Source organism: Micromys minutus, assembly GCF_963924665.1.
Source record: "Micromys minutus genome assembly, chromosome: 6".
Taxonomy (NCBI): domain Eukaryota; kingdom Metazoa; phylum Chordata; class Mammalia; order Rodentia; family Muridae; genus Micromys; species Micromys minutus.
Genome location: NC_137975.1, coordinates 79283977 through 79311480, shown reverse-complemented (window position 1 = coordinate 79311480; position 27504 = coordinate 79283977). Strand labels below are relative to the sequence as shown.

Here is a 27504-nt window from a genome sequence, read left to right as displayed (position 1 = left end):
AGGGCATCTGTGTCACCAGAAGTGACCTCTCTTTAGAATGCTGTCTTAGGGCTCAGTCGGACCTTCTCCTACACTGATCACTGTTTTGAAGTTATATAATATTGTATCGGTTCACTCCTCATGAGGAAGCACTTGGATTCTTTCCAGTTTGCTAGCAACTTGTGAGGGTTCTGCATGAGATTTTTCCCCCTTGCTCTTGAGGTGAAAGCCACAGGTTACAGTTCACAATTAAATAGAAACATATGTATTCTATCATTATAACTAATATGTAAATGTTGGATAATGTAAGACAATGATTGGGTATATTTGTATTTTACTGTTTTGTGGGTTCACTGTGCATCTCTGTATGGTCCAAATAAACCATTTTTAGCCCGTGTGGGGGGAATTCCTTTGAAGTAGGCTGTGACGGCTTTCCAGTTGAAGGTTAAGAAATCAGCCTGTTAGATTTGATCTGAAGCAGCTCAGTTCTCTAGCTTCACTGTGAGCCTCACCTTTGAGTGACAGGACTTGAACATACTTGGAGGTCCCCTTCATTCCTCAATGCTACCCTTAATGACTTGGACACTGCTGTCTCTGTTTCCCAGGATTGTGTGGCTTATTGTTATATCTTTGCTTTTATGATACAGTTGTGGTCTTATCGCAGTTTAGTCCATGCTGAGTCACAGACAGGAGAGCAGCAGTCCGCGCTTTTATTATTCATGTGAGAAAAGGCAGACTTTCATGATGCATTTTCCAGGAATTCATTGTGGAGAAAAACTTAGACAGCCGGTGTATAAAACCAGACACATACGCAGTCTTACCGAAGATGTTATCAGAGAAAATTGTTTTTTTTTCCAGACACTCCGTGTTGTTTGGGTGCCTTTATCTGTTATTAGACATGACCTTTTGAATGATGTTGTCCATTTACGATAGCTACTAATACCAGTGGTACTCAGAACCTTCTTGGCAGGCATTGACTCTCTCCTGTTCTTCCTGTTCATCCTTTTCCTGACTCCTCCTCACTCTCCAGCCATCCAGCTTCCATGCAGCCCGGTCCACTTACTTACTAGGGCAGTGGTGCCTCCAGCGGCAGGTGTGTTTCTTGTCTGTCCTCCAACTGCCCCTATGCTACTACCTGCATTTTCTCTATGGCTGAAGCTTGCTGAAGAAGTTGAACACGTTGATTCCGCTAGAGTGGTCTTCATGGTTGCTAAGTCTCTTTCCTTTTGACAATATTTCTACATGTTCACATTAGCCATATGGAATCTTTTCTATGCAGTTTATGTATAATTCTGCAAGTATCAAAGTAAATGCTCAGCAACAAGATCAGACTTCCCAGAAAGGGCTGCCTTGTCTTCCATCCTCCCACAGTTCTCACTTGTACAATCGCCTTTCTCCATTCTCCCACCCCAAGTGTGACTTGGGGCACAATCAAGCAGATCCTGGTGGGCTCAAGGGAGAGGAGTGATACCGACTGGTCTGGAGACTCTTGTGTCCCTGTTCATGAAAGTAGTGTCATATTCGGGAGGACCTGTGTGAATCTGGTGAGGAGTTTGGCCTGCTGGCCTGATTTAGAACCTGCCACATTCACATAGAGCACTAAGCAGAAACAGAGAGTGAGAAATACGCCCAGGTTCAGGAATGCGACAGACCATATGGGAGATAGGGAGCTAAAGGAAGCTGCGATGCAGTAGGGTCAGTGGACAGACTACAGTCACCCTGGTGAATGAGCCTGGGGATTTGTAAATGAAGCGTCTTTTCTGGACTGCTGAAACAACCTCCCTGTTGGTCAACTTCTCTAACTCTTACTCACCCTCTTCAACCTCAGCAGTAATCATCCATTTCATTCTGTGCCATGCCAGGTCTTAGAACTGACTAGGCATTATCTCTTTTGATCTTCCTAGCATTCAACAGGCATGTATTAGTCAGCTTGCGTTGTCATAACAAAGAACCACACATTGAGTGGCTTAAACCACAAAAATTTGTTTTCTCCAAGTCCTAATGACTGAAAGTAGAACAAGGTGTCAGTAGATCCTGTCTCTGGTGAGGGCTCTGTCTTGACTTGCAGATGGCTGCCTTCTCTACACATCTTCATGAGACTAAGAGGGGCAGCTTGCTGACCTACCTCACTCTGAGGTCAGTAGCCCTGTAGAATTAAGATTGGTCCTTCAGGGCTTTGTTTACCACATGTATTCCTGTTGAGGGCAAGGCACAGCCTATAATGTCAGGGGAACAGCTGGTTAGGGATCATCCTCCATATGTACATTAACAACAGGTCTCCTGTGGTCCGGGTGCTGAGCAGGATGCTGCTCTTCTGCTTGTTCTTATAACCATCCTCTAACTAATGTCATGAGTTATTTTTCTTGAAGTATTGATCACTATCCAAATTGGGGTGGGGGGTGGAGGGAGGGAGAGAGACAGACAGGAGGAATTCTGTGGAGTTTACTTCTTGAAAGCCTTGGCCTTGGGGGGGGATACTTGGGTTATTTTTCCCTACTTCAAAGTCATGTGAAAATAGCAGGTTTTTTCTATCTTTTACCTTTTGATTTTTTTAAAAATTCACCTGCTCTTTTTTTTATGATGAAATGTATTTCAGTAACTTTATTTTCTTTCAAAGAAAAAATTATTTATTATTGTTTTTGTTAATGTTTTGACCAGCAAACAAAGACTAGGAAGACATCCTAAGAGAATGTTCTCCTTTTTTCTTTTTTCCAAACAAAGTAAGTCTTTGGGTCTGTCTGTCTCTGGGGAAGCTTGATAGAGGACTGATTTATTCACCCTTATGACCCATTTTCTGTTCATTGAACCTGACAGGGCTGCCCCATTACACTCTGAGAATTTGTTTGCCCTTGCTATATATAACAAATGGCCTCAAATTTAGTGGCTTGGACTGACATAAGTATATTGTCTCAATTTCTATAGATAGAAATTTGGCATGGCACCAGTGACTTCTTGTCCTAGTCAGGGTCACTGTCACTGTGATAAAACAGTATGGCGAGTAGCAGCTTGGGGAGGAGAGGGCTATTTGGTTATTTTTACACATAGTAGGCCATCATTGAAGTAAGTCAGGGCAGGAACCTGGAGGCAGAAGCTTATACAGATATCATGGAGGAATGCTGCTTACTGGCTTGCTCCTCATGTTTTGCTGTTTTGCTCAGCTTGATTTCTTATAGAAACTAACACTAGCCCAGGGTGGTACTGCCCACAGTGGGCTGGATCTGCCTACATCAGTCACTGATGAAGAAAATGGCCTACTGCAGTGTCTACAGCCCAATCTTACAGAGATATTTTATTTTCTCAGTTGAGGGTTTCCTTTCTGATGACTGTAGTTTGTGTGGAGTTGACATAAAACTAGGCAGAACCTTTTTCTCCTCAGCTTTTCATGAGTGTAAGATCAATATGGTCAGGGCTGTGTTCTCAGCAGGGCCTTAGGATCCTCTTACACAACCTCTGAGGACGGGTACAGTTCAGTGTCTTGTGGTTTCTTGATTGTTCCTGCTGGCTTATTGGCTAGGACCAATCTCAGATCCTAGAGGTTACTCACAGCTCCTCAGCATGTTCTCTGACTCCCATCTGCTGGTAGTCATGGAAATATCCTGTTTTTACCAACACACTCACTCTGTTATTGCAGACCCGTCAGAGAGTTAGAATTCATTGTAACGCTTACAGATTTGGCTCCTTGATTACATCTGTGGAATCCCTCATCATCCTCACCTGGATCTGTATTTAGTTGACTTAGGGAAGCTGTCTTTTCAATAGGGATTGGTTTGGGAACTGTTTTTGAGTTCTCTCTGGAATACAGGTAGAAATAGCATCTTAGGCTAGAAGTAAGTAGAACTGGACGGAGTCTGGGCTTTTGCTAGATGTAGTTGACTTGTATGTCTGCTCTTTAGTTGAGATGTCACAACCTATTTAGCGTCTTTGCTTTTTTGTGTGTTTATAGCACCCCAGTGTCTTCTAGTATATTATTTACATGAGTTTGAATATTATTCAGGAAAGTCTTGGCTGTTATCAGAAGTCTTAGATGGAGTCTTTGTTTCAACGTTTAAGAATGGTAGGCCAATAGTAGTCATTTTCTGTACTTATAAGTTACCTTTCTTAAAAGAACATCTCTATATAGACAATGCCTGTTGAATTTGACTAGAGGAGAAAATGCCAGAGTTCAGAAGAGGGCTCACACACCGCTACTATACAGTAGAGATCAGTAGGCACATTGGCTTGTGACTTGTAAACTAGTTGGACTTTAGAAGAACATACAGCTGAGAGGTTGTGAAGGAACAGGGAGGGTAACTAATGGTTAACAGAGAAATACACAGCTGATGTGCTCTCCCCAAAGGACAGGTGGCTCGGAGCATGATAGCAGCATGGTCGTACTGCACATAGGTCGTTGTAGACTTGAAGTATTTTCATAAATGTGCTAACACCTCCTTGCCTTTGATCTTGTTGTAGTTTGTTACTGTTAGTTTGCAGTGTTGAGGATTGAACCAGGGTTCACATATTCCAGGCAAGAGGTCCACATCTAAGCTAATTCCTCAGCCTTTTATATCTTCACTGGAGCTTGAAAGAATAGAACATGGGACTTAAAGTTGACCCAGGACATTTATTTATGGGTGACCAGAAACCACTCATGTTATTGGGGGAAAGATAAAGGAGAAAAGAAAAGGCTGAGAGACGGGACATCAAAGGCATCTGCTGAGGCATGCAAGGTTTAGGAAGTAAACACCAGGAACAGTGTACAAGTCACTGAGTGACCTGAAGTAAGGAAAGACTGTTGCAGGAAGAACTGTGTCCATGATCCCTGCTGAATCTGTCTTACCCACTCCCCCTGCCAACCAAGTTTACCAGTGGACTGTGGGTCCTGTAAAGGCAGGTTTCCTAACTCTAGAACCCAAGCATGGGCATGCACTTGTCAAATGAATAGAGAAGTGGACATTCAGTCATACCAAGTATAGTTTATATGTCAAGTAGAACTAGAACAGAAAATAACATTTAAGGAGTTGCCTGTTATGAGGTCAGAATTTCATCAGCATTTTGGGGCAGAAGCCACAATGCAGAGGAATTACTAAAAAGTGAGTGGTCAGGTGTAAAAGCAGGGTGTAGTCTGCTCGTGCAGACGTCTGCAAGGTGAGTGTTTGGAACCAGTTAGGGAAACGAGATGAAGGGGTTAGGCAACATGTGTGGAGTTGATTTGTTCCTTGATTGCAAGAGAGACTCCAGGAGTGTTTAATTGCAAGGGGAAAGTGCTTACAGCAGAGGGGAAAGCCTAGGTTAGAGGGTGGAGTCTGAGGATGCTGCAGAGAGGAGCAAGGCAAGAAAACTGTTTGTTGTGGACTAGGGCCCACCTATGCAGAACAGTAAGAGAGAGAATATATTTCAGAGCATCTGGGAGGGAAAACACACAAAATTGAACCAAACTCTGCAAAAATCTGTGCCTGAAGATGGTGGTGTGGCAAGATCGTTTCTGCCTTTCAGGTTATAAAGCTGATGGTGTGCCTGGTAAATACTTGCTGGCTTCCTTTATTGGCACAAGTTTCCCCTTGTCTCAGTGCTATCACTGTTTTATCATGAGAGAGTCTGGCATCTTAACTACTAATAAAAGATATGCATAAAATAAAAATAGTATTCAGAATTGTCCCTGTTTAGGTTCACGTTGTTGGCCAACTGAAGCAGCTCATCACTGAGATAACAAGGAAGGGTTTATTTTATAGGGACACACGCAGCCTGGTATCAGAAGTAGTCCTACCTAATGAAACTAGCCAAGTCACCTAGGAAAACACCTGTTCTGTTGTCAGGGCGACACAAACGGCTACAAGTTCAGCACATGAAAGACTCATTCATATGAGCATAGGGTTGCTTTGGGACAGCTGTTCTTTCATCCAGGAAAAAAAGGGAAAACCTAATCTCAAAAAATATTGTTGCTGCTGTTATTAAATAAATAACCAATCTCAGTTCAAGTTGATAAACCCAAAGAAATCAAATATGAGCAGTTCACGTATGACATTTTCACTATCTAGAAAAATGGCCATGAGGGTACAAAATTTCATTTGAAGATGCTTATTTGTGAATTGTAAACTCAATTACTTTTTAAATCTTTTAATCTGTAAAGTTTACAGTGTGGCAGGTTGTCCACACATCACATACAGAGAGATGATGTCTAGTGAGGGTTATTCTGATGAAATAGAACAAAACTGAAATAGCATGGTAGGAACCCTTCCTGTTGAAATGCTCATTCTGTGTTTGTGTGTTAATATTTGTGATTGAAGCTCACTACAGATTTTATTTCAGCATAGCTCCTTTTATCAGCAGCCATCTATGTGTGTGTGTGTGTGTGTGTGTGTGTGTGTGTGTATGTATTATTGACTCTCACTTAATTTCTCAGCTGAGCAGGTGGCACACAAAACTGTGGTACTTGGGTGGTGGGGACAGAGGATTGAGAATCCAAGGCCAGCACAGGTTGTATGGTTAATTCAAGAAGTCTTTTTTAAATTATTTATTTTTATTTTATGTACATTAGTGTTTTGCCTGTATATATGCCAGAATAAAGAGAGTTACAGAGGGTGTGATTTGCTGTATAGGTGCTAGGAATTGAACCTGGGTCCTCTAGAAGGGCAGGTAGTGTTCTTAACTGCTGAGCCAGCTCTACAGCCCACTAAGTTAAATCCTTAGCTTCTCAGTTACCAGTAAATTCTGCATAGTATAACTAAAGTCTAGGACCAGTTACACTCTATTCAGATGCATTGTGCCTGTAGGGAATTCTCAAAACAGGAAAATTCATATTTTTAGAACTGTTCAAAATAGAACACAGACAATTGCTGAAAGAATGCCTAGTACTTTATTGTCCTCTTAGTGTTTTGTTTGCAGATAAGGTCGCATTGGTTGCTCAAGCTGGCTTTGAACCTAAAATGTTCCTATGTCTGCCTGCTGAGTGCTAGAGTTAAAGACAGGCTTGCCCCATCATGCCTGATCACAACAGATAAGGTTTGTTTCGAGCCTTTCTCATATTTGAGCAGGAGACCTTTTATATATATATATATATATATATATGTGTGTGTGTGTGTGTGTGTGTGTGTATACACATATATATATATACACACATATATATATACACACACATATATACACACACACACAAACAGACACACACATACACACATATAATCATATCATATACCAACATATATATATTATATATATATATATAATTATTTGATATATAGTTAAGGTTTTGGGGATGAAAATGGAGAACATATATTGATATAAAAGGCATAATTCTGGTAAAGGGAATGGAATGATTTTATTAGGACAGTTTTACTTGCTGAGATTCAAAGCTCAATATTCCCTCTCATCAAGATTGGTTGTTAGAATTAATTTGTATGTTCTGTGCCTTTAGGAATTTTATCTTTGTTTTTCACACAAATATATGTTCTTGAAAATATTACTCCTGGCTCATAGCTGCAGAATATCACGATTTTTGCTAAATCCATTCGTCACTCAGCCATCACTTCTGGGATTCCATTTGACTCCTCTCGGCATAAGCATCCTTTGCCAGGCTGTTTACATCCACTTCTAAGTTCAGGGCCAGCTCTGCACTTGCATTTAGGCCTGTGACGTATCCATAGGGACGTCCATCGGCCCCCATGGGAATGGAGGACATGATCACAGCCATATCTCAGTCTTCATGCTGTCTGCCAAGAACTTGATGTCATTTGCTTAACGTTCAGTTTTTACGATAATTACTAATTGAATTTATTTTATATGTATGTGTATGTGTGGATGTGTACATGTGGCCATCAGAGAGCAGCTTGGAGGAGTTAATTTTCACTCTCCACCATGTGCGTCCTCGGAACATGATGGTCTTCAGGCTTGGCGACAGGAACCTGTACCCGCTAGGTCTGAATGTGCAGTCTGTCCGTCCCTCCCCTTGCCTGATGCACATGATGCCGCCTCCCACCTTGTTCTACAGGCTCTCTCCCGTGGTGCTCGCTCACGAGCCTCCTGCATTCTCCCGACCCCGCTCCTCTCTGCAGGAACACTGCAGTCATGCACACACTCGATGCCTAGATTTTACTTCATTTTCAGGACTCGAACGCTGGTCCTTAAGTTTCCTGGCAAGTCTCTTACCCACGGAGCCATCTTCCAAGACCTTCTCACTCATGGAAGGTCTTCACTTTTATTTATGTTTTGTATCAAAAAGAATTTTCTATGTGATTTGGTGTAGAATTCCTTAAGAAACATTACCAAGTCTGTAACAAAGTGTTTGTAAATGTTTGCTAGTAATTCTTTTAGGGAGTTCCTCTTACTGAGAAGAGTTCAACTGAGCTGTGAGTATAAAGTTAGGCATAATCTCACCTCTTGGGCCAGGCAGGACATGACAGGGACACAACAGGGGCGTGTCGTCTCTGAGGGGAAGGCATTGAACTGCTGGACACTGAGGCCAGTCACAGAGCCATTCTCCACTCGGGAGCACAGTCCATGAGCACGGATTGTGCTCACTCAGGAGCACAGTCCATGAGAGATTGGAGTAGTCCTCACTCGGGAGCACAGTCCATGAGCACGGAGTAGTGCTCACTCAGGAGCACAGTCCATGAGCACGGAGTAGTCCTCACTCGGGAGCACAGTCCATGAGCACGGAGTAGTCCTCACTCAGGAGCACGGTCACTTACTTTTTGGAATGCATTGGCTTATATTTCATGAGCTTTGTCAAGTTTTCTACCTAGCCCTTTTTGTTGTATTCATTTTTTATGTGTACAGTCATTTTGTCTTCATGTATGCCTGGTTTCCATGGAGACATCAGATCCCCTGAAACTGGAGTTCCAGACAGTGTGAGCCACAATGTGAGTGCTTGAAATCAAACTTGGGTTCTCTTGAAGAACAGCAAGTGCTCTTAACCCCTGTACCCTCTCTCCAGTCCCCACACATAATCCCTTTCTACCAGGAGTGAACAGTGCTTCTACTTTGGGTTATAGTTAAATGCAATCTTCTTAACTTCTGTGAAATTTTTCTAATTTATAGGAGTTGCATAGAAATTTTTTAATGTTTATTACTTTTTAAAATTAATTTCAATTCTGATGCTGATTTTAACACTGGCTTTTTTACTTTTATTTTTGCTTACTTGCCCTCATCTATCATTCTTTCTTGGGGAAAAACAACATTTACTGAGTAGGCGCACTATGTAAGAGATAAATCTAGAGCGATTTCAGTTAAGAGAATGTAGGAAGTCCTGAATTCAAGGTCCTGAAGCACCATTCAAGCTCTTTCCCCTCCCCACAGAACAGTCTGGAAAAAACCATTTGCAGCATTGAGTGAAATGGTTGTGTAAGAGGGAAAGACCCAACTGACGCACTTTGAGTGTGCTCCCTTTGAGTGACGGGAGGAATGGAGAGAGAAAATTCCATATCTTCTCAGTGACTCTTCATGAGAACATAATCCAGAGGGACTCCTATCCTTGCAGAAAGAGGAAGTGATAGTTCAGAGCTGTAGGACTGGTTTGTGTTTCACATTCTGTTACAGAGTTTCATCTCTAGCACAGCCTTGTTGCTAGAGATGAAATAGGTGGAGATATAGGCCCACAACTCCAGAGAGCATGAGGCAGGGGGATTACAAGATCAGTGCTTGCCTGGGCAAGAGTGAATTCATGGCCAGCTTGAGCAAGTTAGTGAGATCCTGTTTGAAACCCTAAAATGAGGAAATAGCAAGTGGCCTGAGGATATAGCATTGGCCCAGCAGGCACCACGCTGTAAGGTGCAGCCTCCACTACTAACAAGCACAGAGAGCAAGTGTGGTGCATGTTCTGTGCCTGTGCTGTCAGACATGGGAGCAACCGACTGACCAACCATACTTGGCAGTGGAAGACTTGAAAGGCAGCCAGTGCAGCTGGTAACCTTACTCTTCGGTGCCGTTTGCTTTAATTTGTTTTAATCTAAATAGTCATGCATAGCTTGCTCCTACTGCGCAGGAGCTCCTTCCTAAGTGCATCCTTGCTCAGACTAGTTCACTGTCCAGCCATTCTGCCTCACTCCATCTCTTGCCTTAAATGAATATTATCCAGTGGATGTTTAAAGAGTCAAGTCTACATGAATGAATGCTATGTGTGAGGTCTAATTTTTCCTCTTTCAAAGGGAAACTGTTAAGTCTTTAACAAACTTATTAACATGGATTCAGTACCTCTTTGATCTAGCTCTGGACCATAGGAATGTTACAGCATGCAAGGCAGTCTTTAAAGAATGTACTCATCTGAGTGAAAAAACAGACAAGGAACAGGTAGAAAGGTAGGAAAGACACCGGGCTCAACAACATGAAAGACCCAAGGATAAATAGATGATGTCAGTCCAAGGAAGAGTTCCAGGAGTAACACCCTTGAGTGTCAGGAGAAGAAATCAGCTCCCTCAGTACTGACTGAGGGACCAGCAGTCAGCTGTATGTGACACACTCTGAGCAGGAGGGCCACTTGAAGGGAGTGGGCTTTCACTGGTCTGTAAATAGGTGGAGCTGTGTGCAGAGGGCTAGCCTTCTGTGCATACAGCAAGACGGAACAGGTGGCAGTGACTGTCGCTGGGTATGAAACTATCATAAAATTACCTGGGTAACAGATGAAGTTTTAACACAAATTAAAAATCTTACAATCCTATAACTGGTCCTTCATTACTATTCCTTGGTTAAGTAGCCCAACTTCAGAGAACTTTCTATCATCAATAAAATGTGATGTCAGTTGACATTTTTCAGGGACTGGGTGCCCTCTAGAATAGCTGGGTTTCCTTCTGCCTTTCTGAGCCCTTCTTCGTGAAATGCCCTGAAATTCTTTTTGATATGTCCAGCTCCACTTTCTTAAGTTGCCCCAACAAAACAAGGTAGGATGTAGTAGATGGGCAACATAGTGTCTCCTCGGCCTTTCCCTTAGACTTCGTTTAATTGGTGGTTAAAGAAAATGCCTGGTAGGCCCAGCCAGGATTTGAGTAACAGCATCATCTGGGAACTAACGTCCGGAGTCAGTAACATGTTTGTGCTCTCTTCTCAGTCTGCTTCTGCTCAGTCTCAGTCCACCTGTAAACCTGTGGAGCAACAGATGGGCTTGGGTCATGCTCTTACCACGAGACCCATTCGGCCATTTGTTTTTTCCCCTTCACCTAATGGAGAAGGTGCAAGTAATGGTGGCTCTCACCAGCTCCGCCATTGCTGATCGTGACAAGAGAGAGGGCAGGAATCACTGCTCTTACGCCACATTCCCACAGGTTTAATTCCTTGCTGATTACTGCTGAACTTTATACTTGCTTTTTTACCTGATTGATTTTATATAACTTTTAGCTTATCTGCAAAATATAAAATTGTGGCATTACAGTGTCTGGAGGACTCACAGGCAGAGTTTTTAGAGATCCACCAAATACAATTGAAAATGGAGGACTGACCCTTATCAACCAGTGTGAGTCAGCAGACACACCCTGTAGTTTTCTGTACTTTGATGTCAACTGTCTCATTTTTCTTCCCATACATGCCAGTTTTGAATGTTTTATGTGGAAGAAATGTTTAAAAACAAAACAAAACAAACAAACAAACAAACAAAACCAACTAAGTGTAGCTTTAGTTCCTGATTCTGTGCAGCAAACATGAAGTTGGTTCCCATGATCAGCTTCCAGTTTCAACCCTTAAGAAACAACAAACTTTATTTTTAGTTATGACCTTTTGTAATTCAAGCCTTGATCCTTGGAGATGCTGTTCACTTTTGATGCATCTCCAAATCCCCCTTTTTATGCATTTTAAATCAACACACACTTGCTCTGAATTAATGCGTGTGGATAGACGGAGATGTAATTTAAACACATCTGTTCAAATATGCATTTCAGATCAACACGGTGCTGCTTCTCATAATATGATGGAGTTTTTGACGGGTATTATATCCCTAAAGTACACAGCAGATGGTATTTATTAGAGAATGAATAGAAATGAAGTTTAAGGATGTTGAGCTTTTTGTCTTAAGTCACTCATTTTTTAGTCATAAAACAATAACAGCCTACAGTCCTGTGTCGCTGTGATGAGGCTCTGTGTGAAATATGCAATCTGAGTTCAGTGTCAGCCAAGTTGAAATGAAGTCTATGTTTTCTCTGAGTCTCAGTGTCACTGAGAAAAGTGGATGACAAGATCTAGAGAAGTAATAGCCTGATAATAGTCAGTAGCTACAACCAATACTTCATACTGTGTAATTGATGGATTTAAATAAATTGAATAACTTCACTAAATCTTCATTTACTTGGCAAATGTCAGTGAAGAGCTTCAAATTTATAAAAATATCATATCTTAAGATTATTATTTTAGCATCTAAAATAAACATATTAATCTTCAATGTTACCTTCCACCCCCTCAACTAGAAATACATGATATATTACATATCATTTGTGGATCTGGAATTAATACACAGAAATTCATTTCCTGTCACATTTACCAGCTTCAGTCACAAGCTGAATGTACATAACTGTTGTCAATAAGGAGAGAAAATTGACATTTATGCCACCTTCCCTGGATCCTTGCACTGCCTGATTTAGCCACAGCATTCCCTCTGTGCCTCCGTGCTCAGATCTGAAGATGAAACTCCAAAGACACTTCAAGTCAAGGTATGTCTTGCCTAGACACGGGGAAGGTGACAGAGTCTGTACAGTTACAGTAACTAGCTGTTAGCATTGGGTTTTCCTCTCTAGAACTTGTGACAGTTGATATATCCAGAGCCAGGGGCCAGGCTCCATCCCGGTCAGGGAGCAGAGTCTACACACCATATTCTCCCGTCGCCCTCGGAGCTGTGTTCTCCCATGTGGAGTCAGGTACAACTGCTCTAGGTTGAGAGAGCCTATGAGCTGCTACCCACGTGCCCAGCACCACAGACATGTCTTTCTCTTGTTGATTTAGACTCGGTGCAAAGGAAAAGCAGTGACTGGAAAGCAAACCTGTGGTTATGTCAGGTAGTCACAGAAAACATTTTAAAATATTTGAAGTAACGTAATTGCTTTGCAGTGGGAGCACATAGTTGAATAGAAGGTGTTAGCGGGTGTCCTGCTAGCGTGGAACCTCATGCTGTTGTACTTATTGGAAATATGCACACCATCAGCGGGTTTAAATTTGCAAAAAAGTCCTGGAAACAGAAGGTTTGCATTTGAAAAGTTTCAGGTTTAAAATCATGTTACGCTTTTAAACTGAATTTCCAATTGAATAATGCATAGTTTTAATATCAATTTCCTTTTTAGCTTAGTTGTTGTCATTGCTAATGTGAAAAATGTATTTTCACATCTTGCTTAATATACACAACATTGAACAGCTTTTTGGTAGAGGTTTTATGTTTTAATGAATATGGACTTATTTAGTCCATCCCAAGACTACAGTATATGCGTAGCGGTCTATAGTTTGCCAAACTATATGACTGCAGCCAGAGTACAGAAACATTTCCATTATTCAGGTTGAGTTTTATGACTGCAAGGCAGCGTGTAGCTTTAGCTGCTTGTTTTTGTTTTGGGGATTTTGTTTGGTTAGTTGTTTGGGGTTTTTTTTATTTGTTTGTTTGTTTCAAATCTTTTAAAGTTCTGGAGATCAGATCCAGAGAATTTGCTTGTTAGGCAAGCTCTTTACCACCAAACCATATCCTCAGCCCAAAGGCCTAAATTGTTAAGGACCTGGTCTAACATGAGAGGATTTTTAAAACTTTTAATTATTTGTGCAGAAAAGCATGTTTGCATGTGCACATGCATATGCACACAGTGCCATGTGTGGAGGTCAGAGGACAACCTCTGTGCGTCGGTACTTTCCTTCTCCTGCGAGGGTCATGGGGACTGAACTCAGGTTAGCGGGTTTGGTGGTAAGCACTGTGACCTGCTGTGCTCTCTTTGCAGACATGGTGGAGTTTGGTGTGTTCTGAGTCTGGGGGCATGGCCCGGGATGCCACACACTCCGATGAAGTCCTTCCTTGTTTCTGCCATGCTGTTTCCATCTTCTCTCTATTTTAAAGGGGAAATTGGTATCGGAATTCTCAACCTGAATCTACAGCACATGGGTTGCAGCTTCTCTCCCATTGTCTCCAGTGAGCTCGGTGAATCGGTTGCATTTCTCATCTAGCGTCATGTTCCTGCTGTGTCCCCTCCAGACACACTTTAGACATTTACAGCACGTTGCAGACCAGGGAAGGAAACTTGATGTGCCTGGTCCCAGGCCTCACTGCACGACATCCCATCTCTTCCATGACTGTCACTTCTCTCGGGGCTCTGAGTTCTCTGGTAGTAGTGAGGACCCTCATTCTGACCGGTTTCCTCTGGCACTGTCATAGCTAAGGCCATCACTGTGTTCCGTCATCACGCTCTTCTGTCTCATACAGAAGCTCCAGCACACCGTGAACGTGTTCACACTGGTCCTTCCTTTGCAGCTCAAACGCCCGCTCGCCTGGCGCTTTGCCCCACATCCCACCACAATTGCTGCTCTTGCTGTCCCTCCCTACCTGTGCGAACAGGGGCCATGACCACCATGTCTTTTGAAAGTGTGGAAAGCAGGAGTTGAATTGTTTTATAAATAGGAAGCACATGTGAAAATTCTAAGTCTAAGTACTGATAAAAAAAACAAATGTGATATATTTCATTAGATTTTATTCTGACTGCTAATCAAAATGACAATTTCTGCTTGGTAAAAGGTCACCAATAGCAAATTTTACACACACACACACACACACACACACACACACACACACCCCTCTGTGGTCTTGGTTTTATTGCCACTTAAAATCAGATGCCTTTTTTACATTGTGTAGTGACTGGATGTGCCGGGCTCCCCAGCCCTGCCCACACCCCAGCTCCAGCCTCACCCTGTCCTTCTCCTGGTTAAGCCTGTGCTCACACATGACCTTCATGGAGGCTTCCTCACCTCCCTCACACCTGTGCTCCGTTTTCGAGGATTTATTTGTTTTTTAGTGAACGTTATACAAGTCATTTATTATTCCTGAGTTCTGTTGCATGACTGGGAGATACTGAGGTGTCGCACCAAGAGCTTTGGTTTCTAAACAAAACCAAAAAGACCAAGATCACAGCTCTTACTTCTACTTACTGTCTAACCTAGGAGAAGCCAAATGATCTCTGAGTATCCACACACACGTTTCCAATGTAAAGAGAATTTAGACTATCGCACTAGTCTGTGTGAGTGCTGGAGGCTCAGACTCACTAGTCTCTGCACGCCGGGTTTGCCTTGGACGCTGTCACTGCTAAAGCTGTAGGTATTCCAGCTGCTATTGGTGAGCACCCGGCAGCTGGGCTTTTCCTGGAGCATCTGGCTCAGCACATGGTTCGATGTTAGGGCATAAATATCCTCCTTCTTTGACACATTAAATCAATTATCAGTTCAATTGCCCGTATTGACTAAGGTGGCTTTTCCTAAAGAAGTTGTCAGATCCCCGATGAGCTCTGCTCACATTTTCAGAAGCTGACCCTGGTGTATAGGACCTACCTACATGACGCTACTGTGCCTCCTGACCCCATGTATGTGACTTTGCTGCTTCAGTCCATTACTTCCAGGCTCCTATGTGAAGCCTCTTGGAGTCATTTAGGAAGATGTGTCTTCACTCTTGGGCCAGCAACAATTATTTCTTCTTCTCTCTTCTAGTGACAGTTCATACCCCTGCAGTTCACTGGGTCCTTTATATGTGATTTCTATTTTATTCGGCTTATTTCTGTGACCATCTTATGGAAGTATCATCATCAGTCATTAAGAGCAGCTTTTCTAGAATACTAAATGGAACAGGTGACCTTGTCCTTGAGAACAGATGGTATAGTCTATGAGGCAAAGTAGGTGTGTGTTTCACTACTTAAGGACATGCATACACACACACACACACACACACACACACACACACACACACACACACACACAGGAAATCATTAGTGCTTGCTGTAAGTGCAGCTACACCATAGATGGAGATACAATGGAGATCCTTGCGCTGATACACTTGCAGTTAGTGGAGCACATCCTACACTGGGAGGTGGCTGATCACCAATCTCTGCAGCTTCCCCTATATCTTTATTTGGTGTCACTGTCTAAAGCTCATAACTGCATGTGCTTCTGTGCCTCCATGTTCACCTCCTCCCCTGCCTTGTATTATCCCTGGGACTGCTGGCCACATCACCCTTCCATTTGCTGCTGGTGGGAAATGCTATGCAGTTCTCTTATACCTGGCTTCTGCCTCCTTGCTCCTCCCTGTAGGGATTCCAGTGTCCTTAGTTAGACTGAACCCAGTCTTATTTAAATTAGAGCTTTCTCCTGGCCCAGTGTCCATCCTGAAACCTCGCTGGCAGTGTGGTCCATTTGTATACTTGCTGGGCACATCAATACACATCAGTACCTTGCACATAGAGACTCATTTCAATAATTTGCACAAGATTATTATATTGTAATTTTTCATTAACCTTTACAGTTGATAAAAGTATTAGTTATTACTCAATATGATTCACAAGGATTTGGTCAAGTAGTCGAGAAAAGACTTATCAACTTCTCACTTTTTTGTGCGTGCCAGTCACTTTTTTGGTGTGTGTCTGTGGGGAAGGGAGTTTATGCACATGTGGTGGCCAGAAGTCACCGCTGGGTGACTTTCTCTATTGCTTTCCACCTTATAGTTCTGAGACAGAGTTTCTGCCTAAATCTGGAACTTACCAGTTGGGTGGACTGCCTGGCCATCAAAGCCAAGGAGTTTGCTTACCTCTGCCTCCTTGGCACTGGGATTCATAATCCATCAGCACAGCCAGTTTTCCACATGGGCCCTGGTGTTTGTATAGCAGCACATTATTATGACTGGGCCATCTTCCTGCCTTCTTTCACTGTTTGTATCTCGGGATGTTGTTTTTCCGTCTTAGTTCCTTAGATGCGCCCCTACCTAACACAATAACTATAACTAGGTGATCTATACAGTTCCAGAGGCTGGAGATCCACAATTCAGGCTCTGGTCGTTTCAGTCTCTGGTGAGGTCTCATTCTTCATAGATGGAGCCACCTTGGAATTCTCACACAAAAGGCAAAACAGACAGAATATCTTCTTTCACATCCAACCATATGGAGAGAATGCTAGTCTCTAGTGACCCTCTCACCACTGAAGGACTGCAGCATTGGGGTTTTGTTTCATACTGGGTTTTGGAGGAGAGACTAGGTCAGACCATAGCACGAAGTGCCTTGGTTTGTGTACCAGGCTACAAACTGCAAGGCAGGGTATCCCAAGCTACAGCATCATCACAAGAGTCTTCCATTCTTTTAACAGTGATGTCATTGGTGCTGTTGTCTAGACCATGGAGGATTTTGGTCATGATGTCAGGTGTATGAGACTGCTTCTCTAGCAGCTACAAAGGCTGGACCCAGTGTGTGTGTGGGTTTCTGTAAAGCTGTGAATCCTCCCCAGGATATCAATCTTTACTGATGACGTATCAATGAAGAAGATTAATTGGCCTGATTAATTGTTAATACTGGACTGTATATTAGAAATATTATATTGTGATCATATAAATTTATAAATTTTCCTCAAGATTCACTGTTTACCACCCTTCTGATAATGCTTCCAATTAGAGAATCCTGTGATCCAGGACTGAGTTTCTAAAATTTCAGTAAGTGTTTTTTTTTTTTTTTTCCTCATAGTCTAATTTTAAAAGGTTTAAGAGCTTGCCCAACTTTGTAGTTTGTACCCGTCTTGATATTCATTTAATTGGTTTTGCTAATGTGAATGCCCTTCCAAATATGAAAAAATAAAGCAAGAGGGAAAGTTGATTATTTCTGTAATTGGATTTTCTCTTGAATAAAATGATTTCACCTACTTTATCTTTCTGACTTAAGGGATGGGGGTGGGAGCTAGCTTTTTCCCCATTGTAGCAGCCGAAAGACGAAGGTATGGTGACTTCCAAGGTATCAGAATGGCAGAGTGGTTTGGGCTGTAATTAATTAGCGATGCTGAACGTACTCAGCCATGCTTTCCTTTGCAAATCTCAATTTCTACTGTGTGCAAAATAATTCCATCCAGGAAGAATTCTAATTACTTTAGTAATTATCGTCTTATCTCTAAATGGAATTCAGACATTCGCTGCAGTTTATGAATGTTAGGACTGTTTCATTTCCTTTTCACCTTGAATAACAGAAAAATACATATCACCAAATCCGGCTTCATTGAACCTTATAATTCATGTTACCATAGAAACAGAAAAACTCATATAAGAATCATGTTAACAGTACCATAGATAGTAAATGCCTTCACTCCAACCACAGTGTCACAAAATGATTTTAATAACAGATGTGTGAGAATCCTGTGAAATTTAATATGGCTCCTTTTAAATATTATAACAGTATTATTCAGTATGCTTACTTTTAATTTTTAAAGCAATATCTGTGGTCTTATGTGAGGCTTTGTGCTTATTCCATATTTGCAGTGCCATGCAAGAACAGTGTCACAGGATAAAGATCTCACTTAGCATGGTGTTTACTTAATTTTTAGTGACAGTCATGTTTCATTTTGCCTTTTTCTTGAAGCAAAACAGCATTTCTTAGGTTCATACCAGGTTTGGAACTGTAATAAACGCCATTAAATTCTTAAGTGTCATCAGCTAAGGCTGTCCCCCCCATGCCCCTCCCACGCCACTCCTTGTCTGTTTCATAACCATTCTTTCTGGGTTACAAAAACAGCTTTTCCATGTGCTCCCCCATTTCCACCCACTGATAGTACAGCCATTTGCTTTGTAAACTCTGACCTCCCCACATAGCCAGTAGCTTTGGAATGCGCTCTGTTATTTGCATCTTTCTCTTACCTATGTCGGATAGATTACTTTTTCACTTAGTAATAAAGTTATATCAAATTTAACTAAATGACTTTAGATTTTTCTAGTTTACTTAAAGTTTTACTACTTTCAGAAAAGATTAAAAGCCTGCATCTATAAAATTTTTATGTTTAGTAAATAATCAGGTAATTTGCATATCAAAGAATTATTTCGAAATAAATATTTTAGTTTTTGTTCATTTTATGTATTCATTACATCCTGCACCAGGCTCTTAAAGAACATTTTTATACATGTATGTGTTTTACATCAGGCTTATCTCCCTCATACTAAAACGAAGACTTTAAAAGCTAATACTTGTGATCCTTGCGTTATCTGCACGCACTCCCATGACCTGATGTCAGTCTTGGCCATGCAAATTATTTGTGCAAAACCAACAAGAACTAATTAGTAAAACTCCCCAAAGAGGGGCTTAAGTGTTCCTATCACATCATCACATTTGCCTCATGATTGAAGCATCTTTGATGTTAAAACATTGAAAACATTTTCACACATGTATGTTTAAACTACTCTTTAAGTGTTATACATTTTTTATAGTCATTTCTTTTGTGGAAAAGTTTCCGTTTGTTGATTTATTGAATTGGGTGATTGCATTTGGCACAAGGCCTGAGTCTGTAGCCCAGGCTAGCCTCCAGGAATATAATTGTGCTCTTGCTTGTTGTATTGAGTTTTCAGGCAAGAGGCCTTTAGTGTTTTTTCTTTTTTGTGATTACTTGTCTGATTGTGTGATTCTGAAACAATATTACTCTACACATGGTCTCATTAAGTATCAGGATTTGGTCCCTGTGCATTTGATAGTCTGGTCTGGATTGTGCTAGCAAAAAAAAAAAAAAAATTCTTGTTCATATTTTGAACTGAGGGTACTTAATATTGGAAACTAGTTGGATGGATGGGTCGACAGTCACATGCATAGATAGATTCTAAACAGTGAATACTGCAGTTAGAGAGAACCTTGGACTGCCTAAAAGATAACTATCCATTTGAACAGATTCTTCAAAATCAAAACTTTGGTCCAGCAATGCTATTTTGTCTTTTCTGTCTTTTAAAAGAAGATTTATCTCTGTTTACATGTCTGAATGTTTTGCTTGTACATATATGTGCTCCATTTGTGTGCCCAGAACCTAAGGACCACAGAAGAAACACCTAGCTACTGATGGCTGTGCCGTACCACATGAGTGCTAGGTCCTGTGCCAGAGCAGTCAGTGCTCCTAACCACGAAGCCATCTCTCCATTCCCCAAACTGGTTCCTTTACATAATCCTTGACTCAGGTCAGATTGTGTTTAGTTTTCAGATAGTGTAGACTTGGTTCCGTGTGAAATCACTGTGAACATTGCAAACATTCAAAGACTGTGCCTTGCTGATGGATCCCGTCACTAGACATTTTAAGGCTCTTGTCACTGTAGCCAGAATGTTGTCCAGATTTACTCATAAAGCAGCTCACCAAATTTCCATGTTTTCCTACTTTAGCCAATATAATTTATGATAAAGAAAAAGAAAACGACTTGTGTTGTGGAAGATCTCCTTGGATGGTCTTTACATCCTGGTCCTGTTCTCCTCTAGTTTCCTAAAAGTTACCCAGGGCACCATTTGATGAGAACCATAAACAGAAACAGTCTGTAGACTGATAGAAGAGAGGTGGTCCAAGTGTGGTCCCTGCCTTAGTCTCTTATGGAGATTAGAAGGAAGTGGGTATCAGTTAAGTACCAACTGTATACCAGCTGCCATTTGAAATGCCTTGCACCCAGTGCTACCCAGGAAGGGTTGTGTTGTGATCCCATCATGTGGAGGACGGGGCTAAAGCAGGGATGTTGCAGATAACTTTTGGTGACAAGGCTGTTAATGAAGGGCCTAAATTATGATTTCCTCCCTCTGACACTGTGGCTACTGTTTCTCTCTGAGCCGTCTGAATAGAGGAATAATCACATTCACTTCTGGAAGACTAGTGACAATGATAAACACAACAGTGAGGTCTTCGAAGGAATAGATGTGGCCTGAAGCCATTTTGTTTTAAATTGCCTCTGTTCTGCGTGAGTAGTGGAAAGGGCACTGGGAGGGTTGGAAGGTTCAGGTTTAAGTCCTGATTGCACCAGCCATAGCCTGATGACCTTCAACAAATCTCTTGACCTCTAGATAGACTGTACATAGCTGTGCTCCACGCTACCTCTGCAAACACAAGCAGGCTGTAACATTGCAGCAAGTTAATGCGGAGCAGCTACTGTTAATAATAAGCTTTGTTCCCAGTGAACTTGGGACCTCCTGGTGTTCTATCAGTCATGCCATGAGCGCATGCGGACACAGGTCAGAGGGAAGACAGCCTTCAGTGGTGATTAAAGGCTGCAGACCAGGGCCCTCATTTGATAGACCCTGACTGTGTAGCTTATGTAATTCGCCTCCCTGAATCTTATTCCACTAATGATATTTTTCCCCGTTTCTCATGGCGGCTTACAAGAAATTGTCTTAAGCAAAGTGTAGATTTTAGCACATTGCCTGGCGCTCAGTGTTTCTAGTTCTGACAAGATTTCAGTAAGGGTTGGCAGTGCATACAGGCCTTGTTCAGAGGGTGCTCTCCTGAGCACCCTGTCCACTTGAGTAAAATTACCAGTGGATGCTTCTACTAGAACAAAGCAAAAGCATCAAAGGCCAAGTAACTCACCTGGGCCGCAGCAGTAGCTCACATCCTTAGCAATAAGCCACCTGATAGCAAATGAGAATCTGGAGATTAACTCAAGTGCACATTATACGTAGTATTTCAAATGTTCAGAGGCAGGTTGGTGGTATGTGCTCACAACTCCAGCACTTGAAAAGAGAGAAAAGATGGTTGGAGGAATTTGAGGCCAGGTTTTACCTAAATGGCTACATTTAAGGCTAGCTTAGATTATATGAAACTCTTCTTAGGAAACCGAAAAGTGGAGTGTATATATGTATGTTTTTATTCAAGGCAAAATCTTGTCTGGCCGTCTTCTTTGTGCCGTTTCTGTGGTGCCAGAGACCTAACCCTGGGCATGCATGCTAGGTAAGCTACTGGGAGCTTACTGTCCCAGACCTCTTAAGCCCCAAACTAGCTCTAGCAGATACTATGTATTCATTACAAGTCCCTCATAGGTTTTTCAGAACAGAGCTGTTTCTGACTTGTCAGATGTGCAGCTAGGATGCCCTTATTCTGTTCCCAAGTTGTTTAGCAAACCTGCTTTGGCAGTCAACAAAAGAGAGAAATGATGACTCAAAATTTTCTCTTATTGCAGCTCTTCAAATATTTTTATTTCATCCTTCTAGAATTCCTTCTTAGAGCTACTAGGAAAACATAAATATTAATAGGTTTTAAAATTCAAGAACATACTAGTTAGTGATTGCATATCTTGTACTCAGAACTATAATAAATTGGTTAAAAATGAAATTTTTTTAAAAATTAGAACTTTGAAAATTCATTGTATCAAAGGCAGTGTTTGCCCAAAATTAGCATTTAAATATTTGTACTAATATTCTATTTTACACCCTCATCATTTCCTCTTACTTAAATCACAAGATACAAAATTAGAATTTGTTTCACTTCAAACTTTTGATTTTTGCATACTAAGAATTATTTGCTAGGCAAATTCACAATGTAAATGAAATTTTAGTTGGCTCACATAAAGGATGAAATTATTTTCAAGAATATAAGTGGCAACGTTTGCATATTTTAAATTAACGTATAGATGAGCCATGTCTGATAGTAAGGTACAGACACCACATTTATGTTATAAAAAATCAACTTCTACTCCTACCGTGTTGACAATTAAAGAGCTTCTAGCTGTAAATAATGACGTAGCGTCGGTTCACAGTAGTCTTCAGTGCCCCAGGTTTGAGTTGGTTGTCTGTCACATTCACGTTTGCACATCCCACTCCTTTAACCTCATAGCGGCTCCTTTAAATGTTGGTCACAGCCTGACCACCACACAGCATGAAGCCAAAGCAGGTGTTGTCCAGTGCCTAGCACAGCTGATGGGTGGAGGAGGGGACCAGGAAGGGACTTTCCTTTGGGAATACCCAACAGCTATCGCCACATTCATTCTGGTTCAGAAATTAGAACAATGACCAATTGTCTTTGCCTCTTGCCATGTTTCACAGGCAATTTCTTAGATGTTTTTAATTTCCTGAGAGAAATGGACTCTCTATCATCTGTTTTGCCTCTATTTTTTGCTGTGGGTAGTTAGAAAGCAAGTGTAAACTAGCTAATTGAAAATTATTTACATACTTCTTTCTGTTCATGTACTTTATCTAGAAAATGCTGTTATCTGCATCTTGCTATGGAAGTGTTTTTTCCAAATGTGATTTGATTGTTCCTAAAGAAGGAAGAAATGGACTTATGTCACACTAGACCATCTCCTTCGTTTTGTATGAGAACTGTCTCTCCTGTTTATCATTATACAGAAAAGGCCTTGGAAATACTTTACAAGTTATAATCAATCAAAATCAAGAACTATATGAGGTGAAGTAGAAATGGGAAGAGAGTGTTCTCTACAATAAATGTTTCATACTTTCAAGTAGACACAAAGTACTGTGTAAAGGGGGGTTGGAAAGCTTCTGTTTTCGAGAACTTGTTAGAAGTTCCACAAGTCGAGTTTTCTTCTCTCTTACGACATCAGACTGCTGTGCTCATCAATGAAGAACAATGTACGATAGGAAGCAGGTGTTATTTGGTTGCCACTCTGCTCCCTGTTGTTTATGGAGTCCCGCATCATTTTGGAGTATTGTTAGAGTCATTCTCTTACAACAGTGTAATGACACTGTTGAAATATAGGAGAACTTTGTAGCCAGCCTGGTAGAAACTGGAGGCGTTAGAGAAAATGGCAGCACATCCAGCATTCCAGCCCACGGAAAGCAAAGACAGTTAGCTCTCTAATGCTCTATGACTAAAAGTCTGCAGGGATGCAGGGATGGAGAAACTGCTTAGCAGTAAGGAACAATGGCTGCTCTTGCAGAACACTTGGGTTTAATTCCAGACTGTTGTGTAACTTCCAGAGGTATTTAATGCCTCTTCTGACCTCTGTGGGCACCAGGGATATGGTACACAGACATAAATGAACAGAAAATGCTCGTGCACATAAAACAAAATAAAATGTCTTAAAAACATTTCAGTGCTTTGTTCTTTAATACCCAAAGTACAATGAGAATGACTGTTGATGAAAAGTCTCAAGTTAGAGGACCCAGGGAATAAGGCCATGGGCAGAGAAGGCGAGATGGATTTTAACATCTTTAAGTAAGAAAAGATGTTATGTCTCTAAAACTGAAACCAAGGTGTCCTGGAGAAAGAACTCTGAGAATCTGAAACAAATCAAATCACTGCCTTTTTATTAAACACTGGAAAACATGCTCAAGTAAGTTTTCTGGAAGATAGAACCAATAAACACATAAAGAAAATGAGGCAGAGAAAGCCAGTGATGAAGTTGGTAGTTTCAACCTTCAAATGAAGAATTCCTGGGAGAATGTGTTACACAAACATGCATATATGAGATTTCTTACAGAAATTACTAAGGAAATAATAGAAGACAATTTCCTAGAAAAATTAAGGAATAATATGACAGAATTCAATTTCTGGAATAAAAGACTGTTAGTCTTAAGTTATGCATTGTATAAAGATTTTTAAACAAAGTTAAAAGCTTATGAAATGTAAAATGATCAAATACAATCTTACACCCTAAAAGACAGAGATATAGCACTTGTAAAGGAATATGTGTGGTTAGCATGTGGGTTAGTCCTAGAGAACTTGGCCTGAACGACAGAGCCCTAGGTTTACTATCCAGCACTGGAAAAGCGTGAGCACACACAGGAGTGGATCCCATGCCCTCAGCATCTATCAGCAGTGTTTAAAAGGAACAATGCAAAATTCTGGTGGATAATCCTTTTTAACTTGGAGTGTTATATACCACTGTACTGTCAATCAGTTGTGTGCTCAGACATCCAGAGACCTAACAACAGTGTCACCTAATACTGAGAACATACTTCAGAATGAAGGAAATCATCTAGAATTAGCAAGACCTAGGGCACAAAGAAGAAAACTGAGGAAAAGGGGAGGGCACTGAACCACAGTCAGGGGTAATAACCACCAGTTCATTGCAAGAGCAGTATGTGCTCTAATGAAGCAGCTGCACCTTTCAGAAACAAGAGATATGAATGTGGATCAGTCTAACGTATCAAGCACTTCAAATTGATTTTCTTTTCCCTGACCCATGCTAGGCATTGAACCCAGGATACTGCATATGATTGGCAATCTCTCTGCCAAGGCAACAGCTCATTCTGCTGATGATTTTTGGTAGGTCTATGGGAGCTTTGAAACAATATAAGCTTAGGAACAGAAAAATGTTAAACTTTTCAAAGAGGCACTTACTACCCTTAAAAGAAAAAAAAAAAAAAAAACCCTAAGTGTTGTTGAGAAACTCGGTCTACCAGTTGTCTTTGTAGGTCTTCCACAGAAGCTCTATGAATACAATATTAAGGAACATAGGGTTAGAGTTTTTTTACAGCCAGTTCATTTTACCACAACATAAAAGTCATTAAATCCTTATAAGACAAAAAAGCAAAACCACAACACATCCAGAAACAAAAACATAAACATCTGTTTTAAGATACTGAGGAGAAAATAAAACAAAAAAAAAAATGTCTAAAAAGCATTAAAAATGGGTGTGTCTGAGAATGACCAGGGAACACTATTCATTGCATTTCTTAGTATTGAGGATTTTCCAAACTATTTGCAAATGCTCTGTCCTAAAAAATATAAACTGTATTTTTTAATATCATTTAACATGTCAAGGAAATAATTCTGGCTTGTAGTCAACTTTTTTTTTTTTTAACATTTTTGTCTGTTTTCTTCTCCAGGGTTCCTGGAATCACAATTGCTACGGATATTATCTGTGGTTTTCCTGGAGAAACCGATCAGGATTTTCAAGAAACCGTGAAACTTGTTGAAGAGTACAAATTTCCAAGCCTCTTCATCAACCAGTTCTACCCAAGACCCGGAACTCCCGCTGCAAAAGCCGAGCAGGTTCCAGCACACGTGGTGAGAGTCTGTTCACAGGAGCCTTAGCTTGTGCCGGTAGTTCCCAGTGCCACTGACTTATGCCTAACCCTTACGTTGCAAACTATGAGGACATTTCCAAGGCTTGGCGTGGGATAGAAGAGTTAAATGACCTTACGTAATGAGAAGCAAACAGTATCATCTGTCCTCTTGAGGAGGAAGGTTGAAATATTTTAAAACTTTTAAAACTACTGTCTTGTATTTACTTGTATGTACATTATAAATCTTAGGATGCTTTGAAACCAGGCAACATTTAAATACATGAGCGTAGGGGCTTGGGTGTTGTCCAGCTGCAGAACACTTAGGTAACATAAGTGAGCCTCTCATTACCATCTTCAGCATTTCAAAGCAAACAAGTAAATAAAATAAAAAATAAACATCTGACTAAATAGGCTTCCTACTGATAAAAGAGCATCTTAATTATTTGTTTGTTTGAAATGTTTCAGTTTTTCTTATTTGATTCTTACACTGCTACACCTGTCTACACTTCGGTCCACTGAGCTAGCATCTTTCTGTCTGCTCATCTGTGTTCTATTTATGTATCTGTCGTCTAGTTCCTGCCTTCTACTTCTCCTTCCACTCATCTACCACACAAATATGCCTGTACTCTCAGTGCAGATATATAGACTGTTTAGTTCTCTTTCTGATTGACAACAGCAACAACAGGCCAAACTTTAATACCACAGGTAACTAACTTTAGGCAGACATGAAAATAAACTAACTCATTACCTTTTCTATTTCTTTAGTACTGAGGTCTGATTCTCTTGGTGTTGAGGGGTCTGTGAATTGGCAGTGCCTGTGCAGTGCAACCTGTATCACAGTCAGGTGTGGGACAGTTCCATCTGCCACCCAGATGCCTTCTCCGCATTCTGTGGTCATCTGATCCTTATAGGCAGATAGCAGCTGTTGATATCTTTCTTGTCATAATTAAATCAATTTTTTTCTAGCATTTTCAAATTTTTTTTTGGACTAAAGCTTATCTACTGGCCTATCATTCATGGTGGTCCGTGTGCACTACCATCTCATGGCTGCCAAGTGTGCAACTGATCAGTGTAAGAACGTTCCTCATGCATGCATGTCTCCCAGAGGAAGCATTCCCTCATTTAATAAGGGACTTCATCAGTGTTTGAATTTGGGGTTTGTACATTTCCTTTTCATTGTGTTAGTAAATCCAGTGTTTGGCAAAATGGCCCTAGGCCATGCATGTTTTCTGCTGTATAATGTTTCCTTGTAAGTTATACATATTACTTACTAGTGAGGGAAGTGGGCACTTTGAGCATCTTAACGTAAGCACTGCAGATGAGATAGTCATCACCAGTCTCGGTTTTATCTTCTGTTTCGTTCACGTGTAAGCTTTACTGCTGAGTCTAATAGAGTGTGATTGTGTTTTCATGGGATGCTCATGACCTAGGTACTGGCAGAACGCCTTCCTAAGTACTTGAATAAATGTAAAAATCCATGTAGCTATGTATCTGCCTGCCAGCTCAGAGCTGTGCTCTCATAATGTCTGTGTGTTGCCTATGTGTTGTAATCTAACTATGGTTTATATCTCCTTGGAAATGAGTAGTGTTCAACTGTCCGCTTATTGTGTGGTACTTCAACTAGCTGTGGTTTTAATTTGTAGTTCACTGAAGACAACTGGTGGGGAGCATCTCCCATTTG

General features: G+C 41.1%; 1 protein-coding gene across 2 annotated transcripts in view; it reads left to right on the top strand.

The window, feature by feature from the left end:
- The window catches only part of CDKAL1 (CDKAL1 threonylcarbamoyladenosine tRNA methylthiotransferase), a 468079-nt gene that overhangs the window by 310208 nt on the left and 130367 nt on the right, over positions 1-27504 (top strand). For both annotated transcript variants that reach the window (XM_080917709.1, XM_080917710.1), the window contains one exon: positions 25644-25824. In XM_080917709.1, the coding sequence (XP_080773835.1) occupies positions 25644-25824 (181 nt within the window). The remainder of the gene's footprint in view (positions 1-25643; positions 25825-27504) is intronic.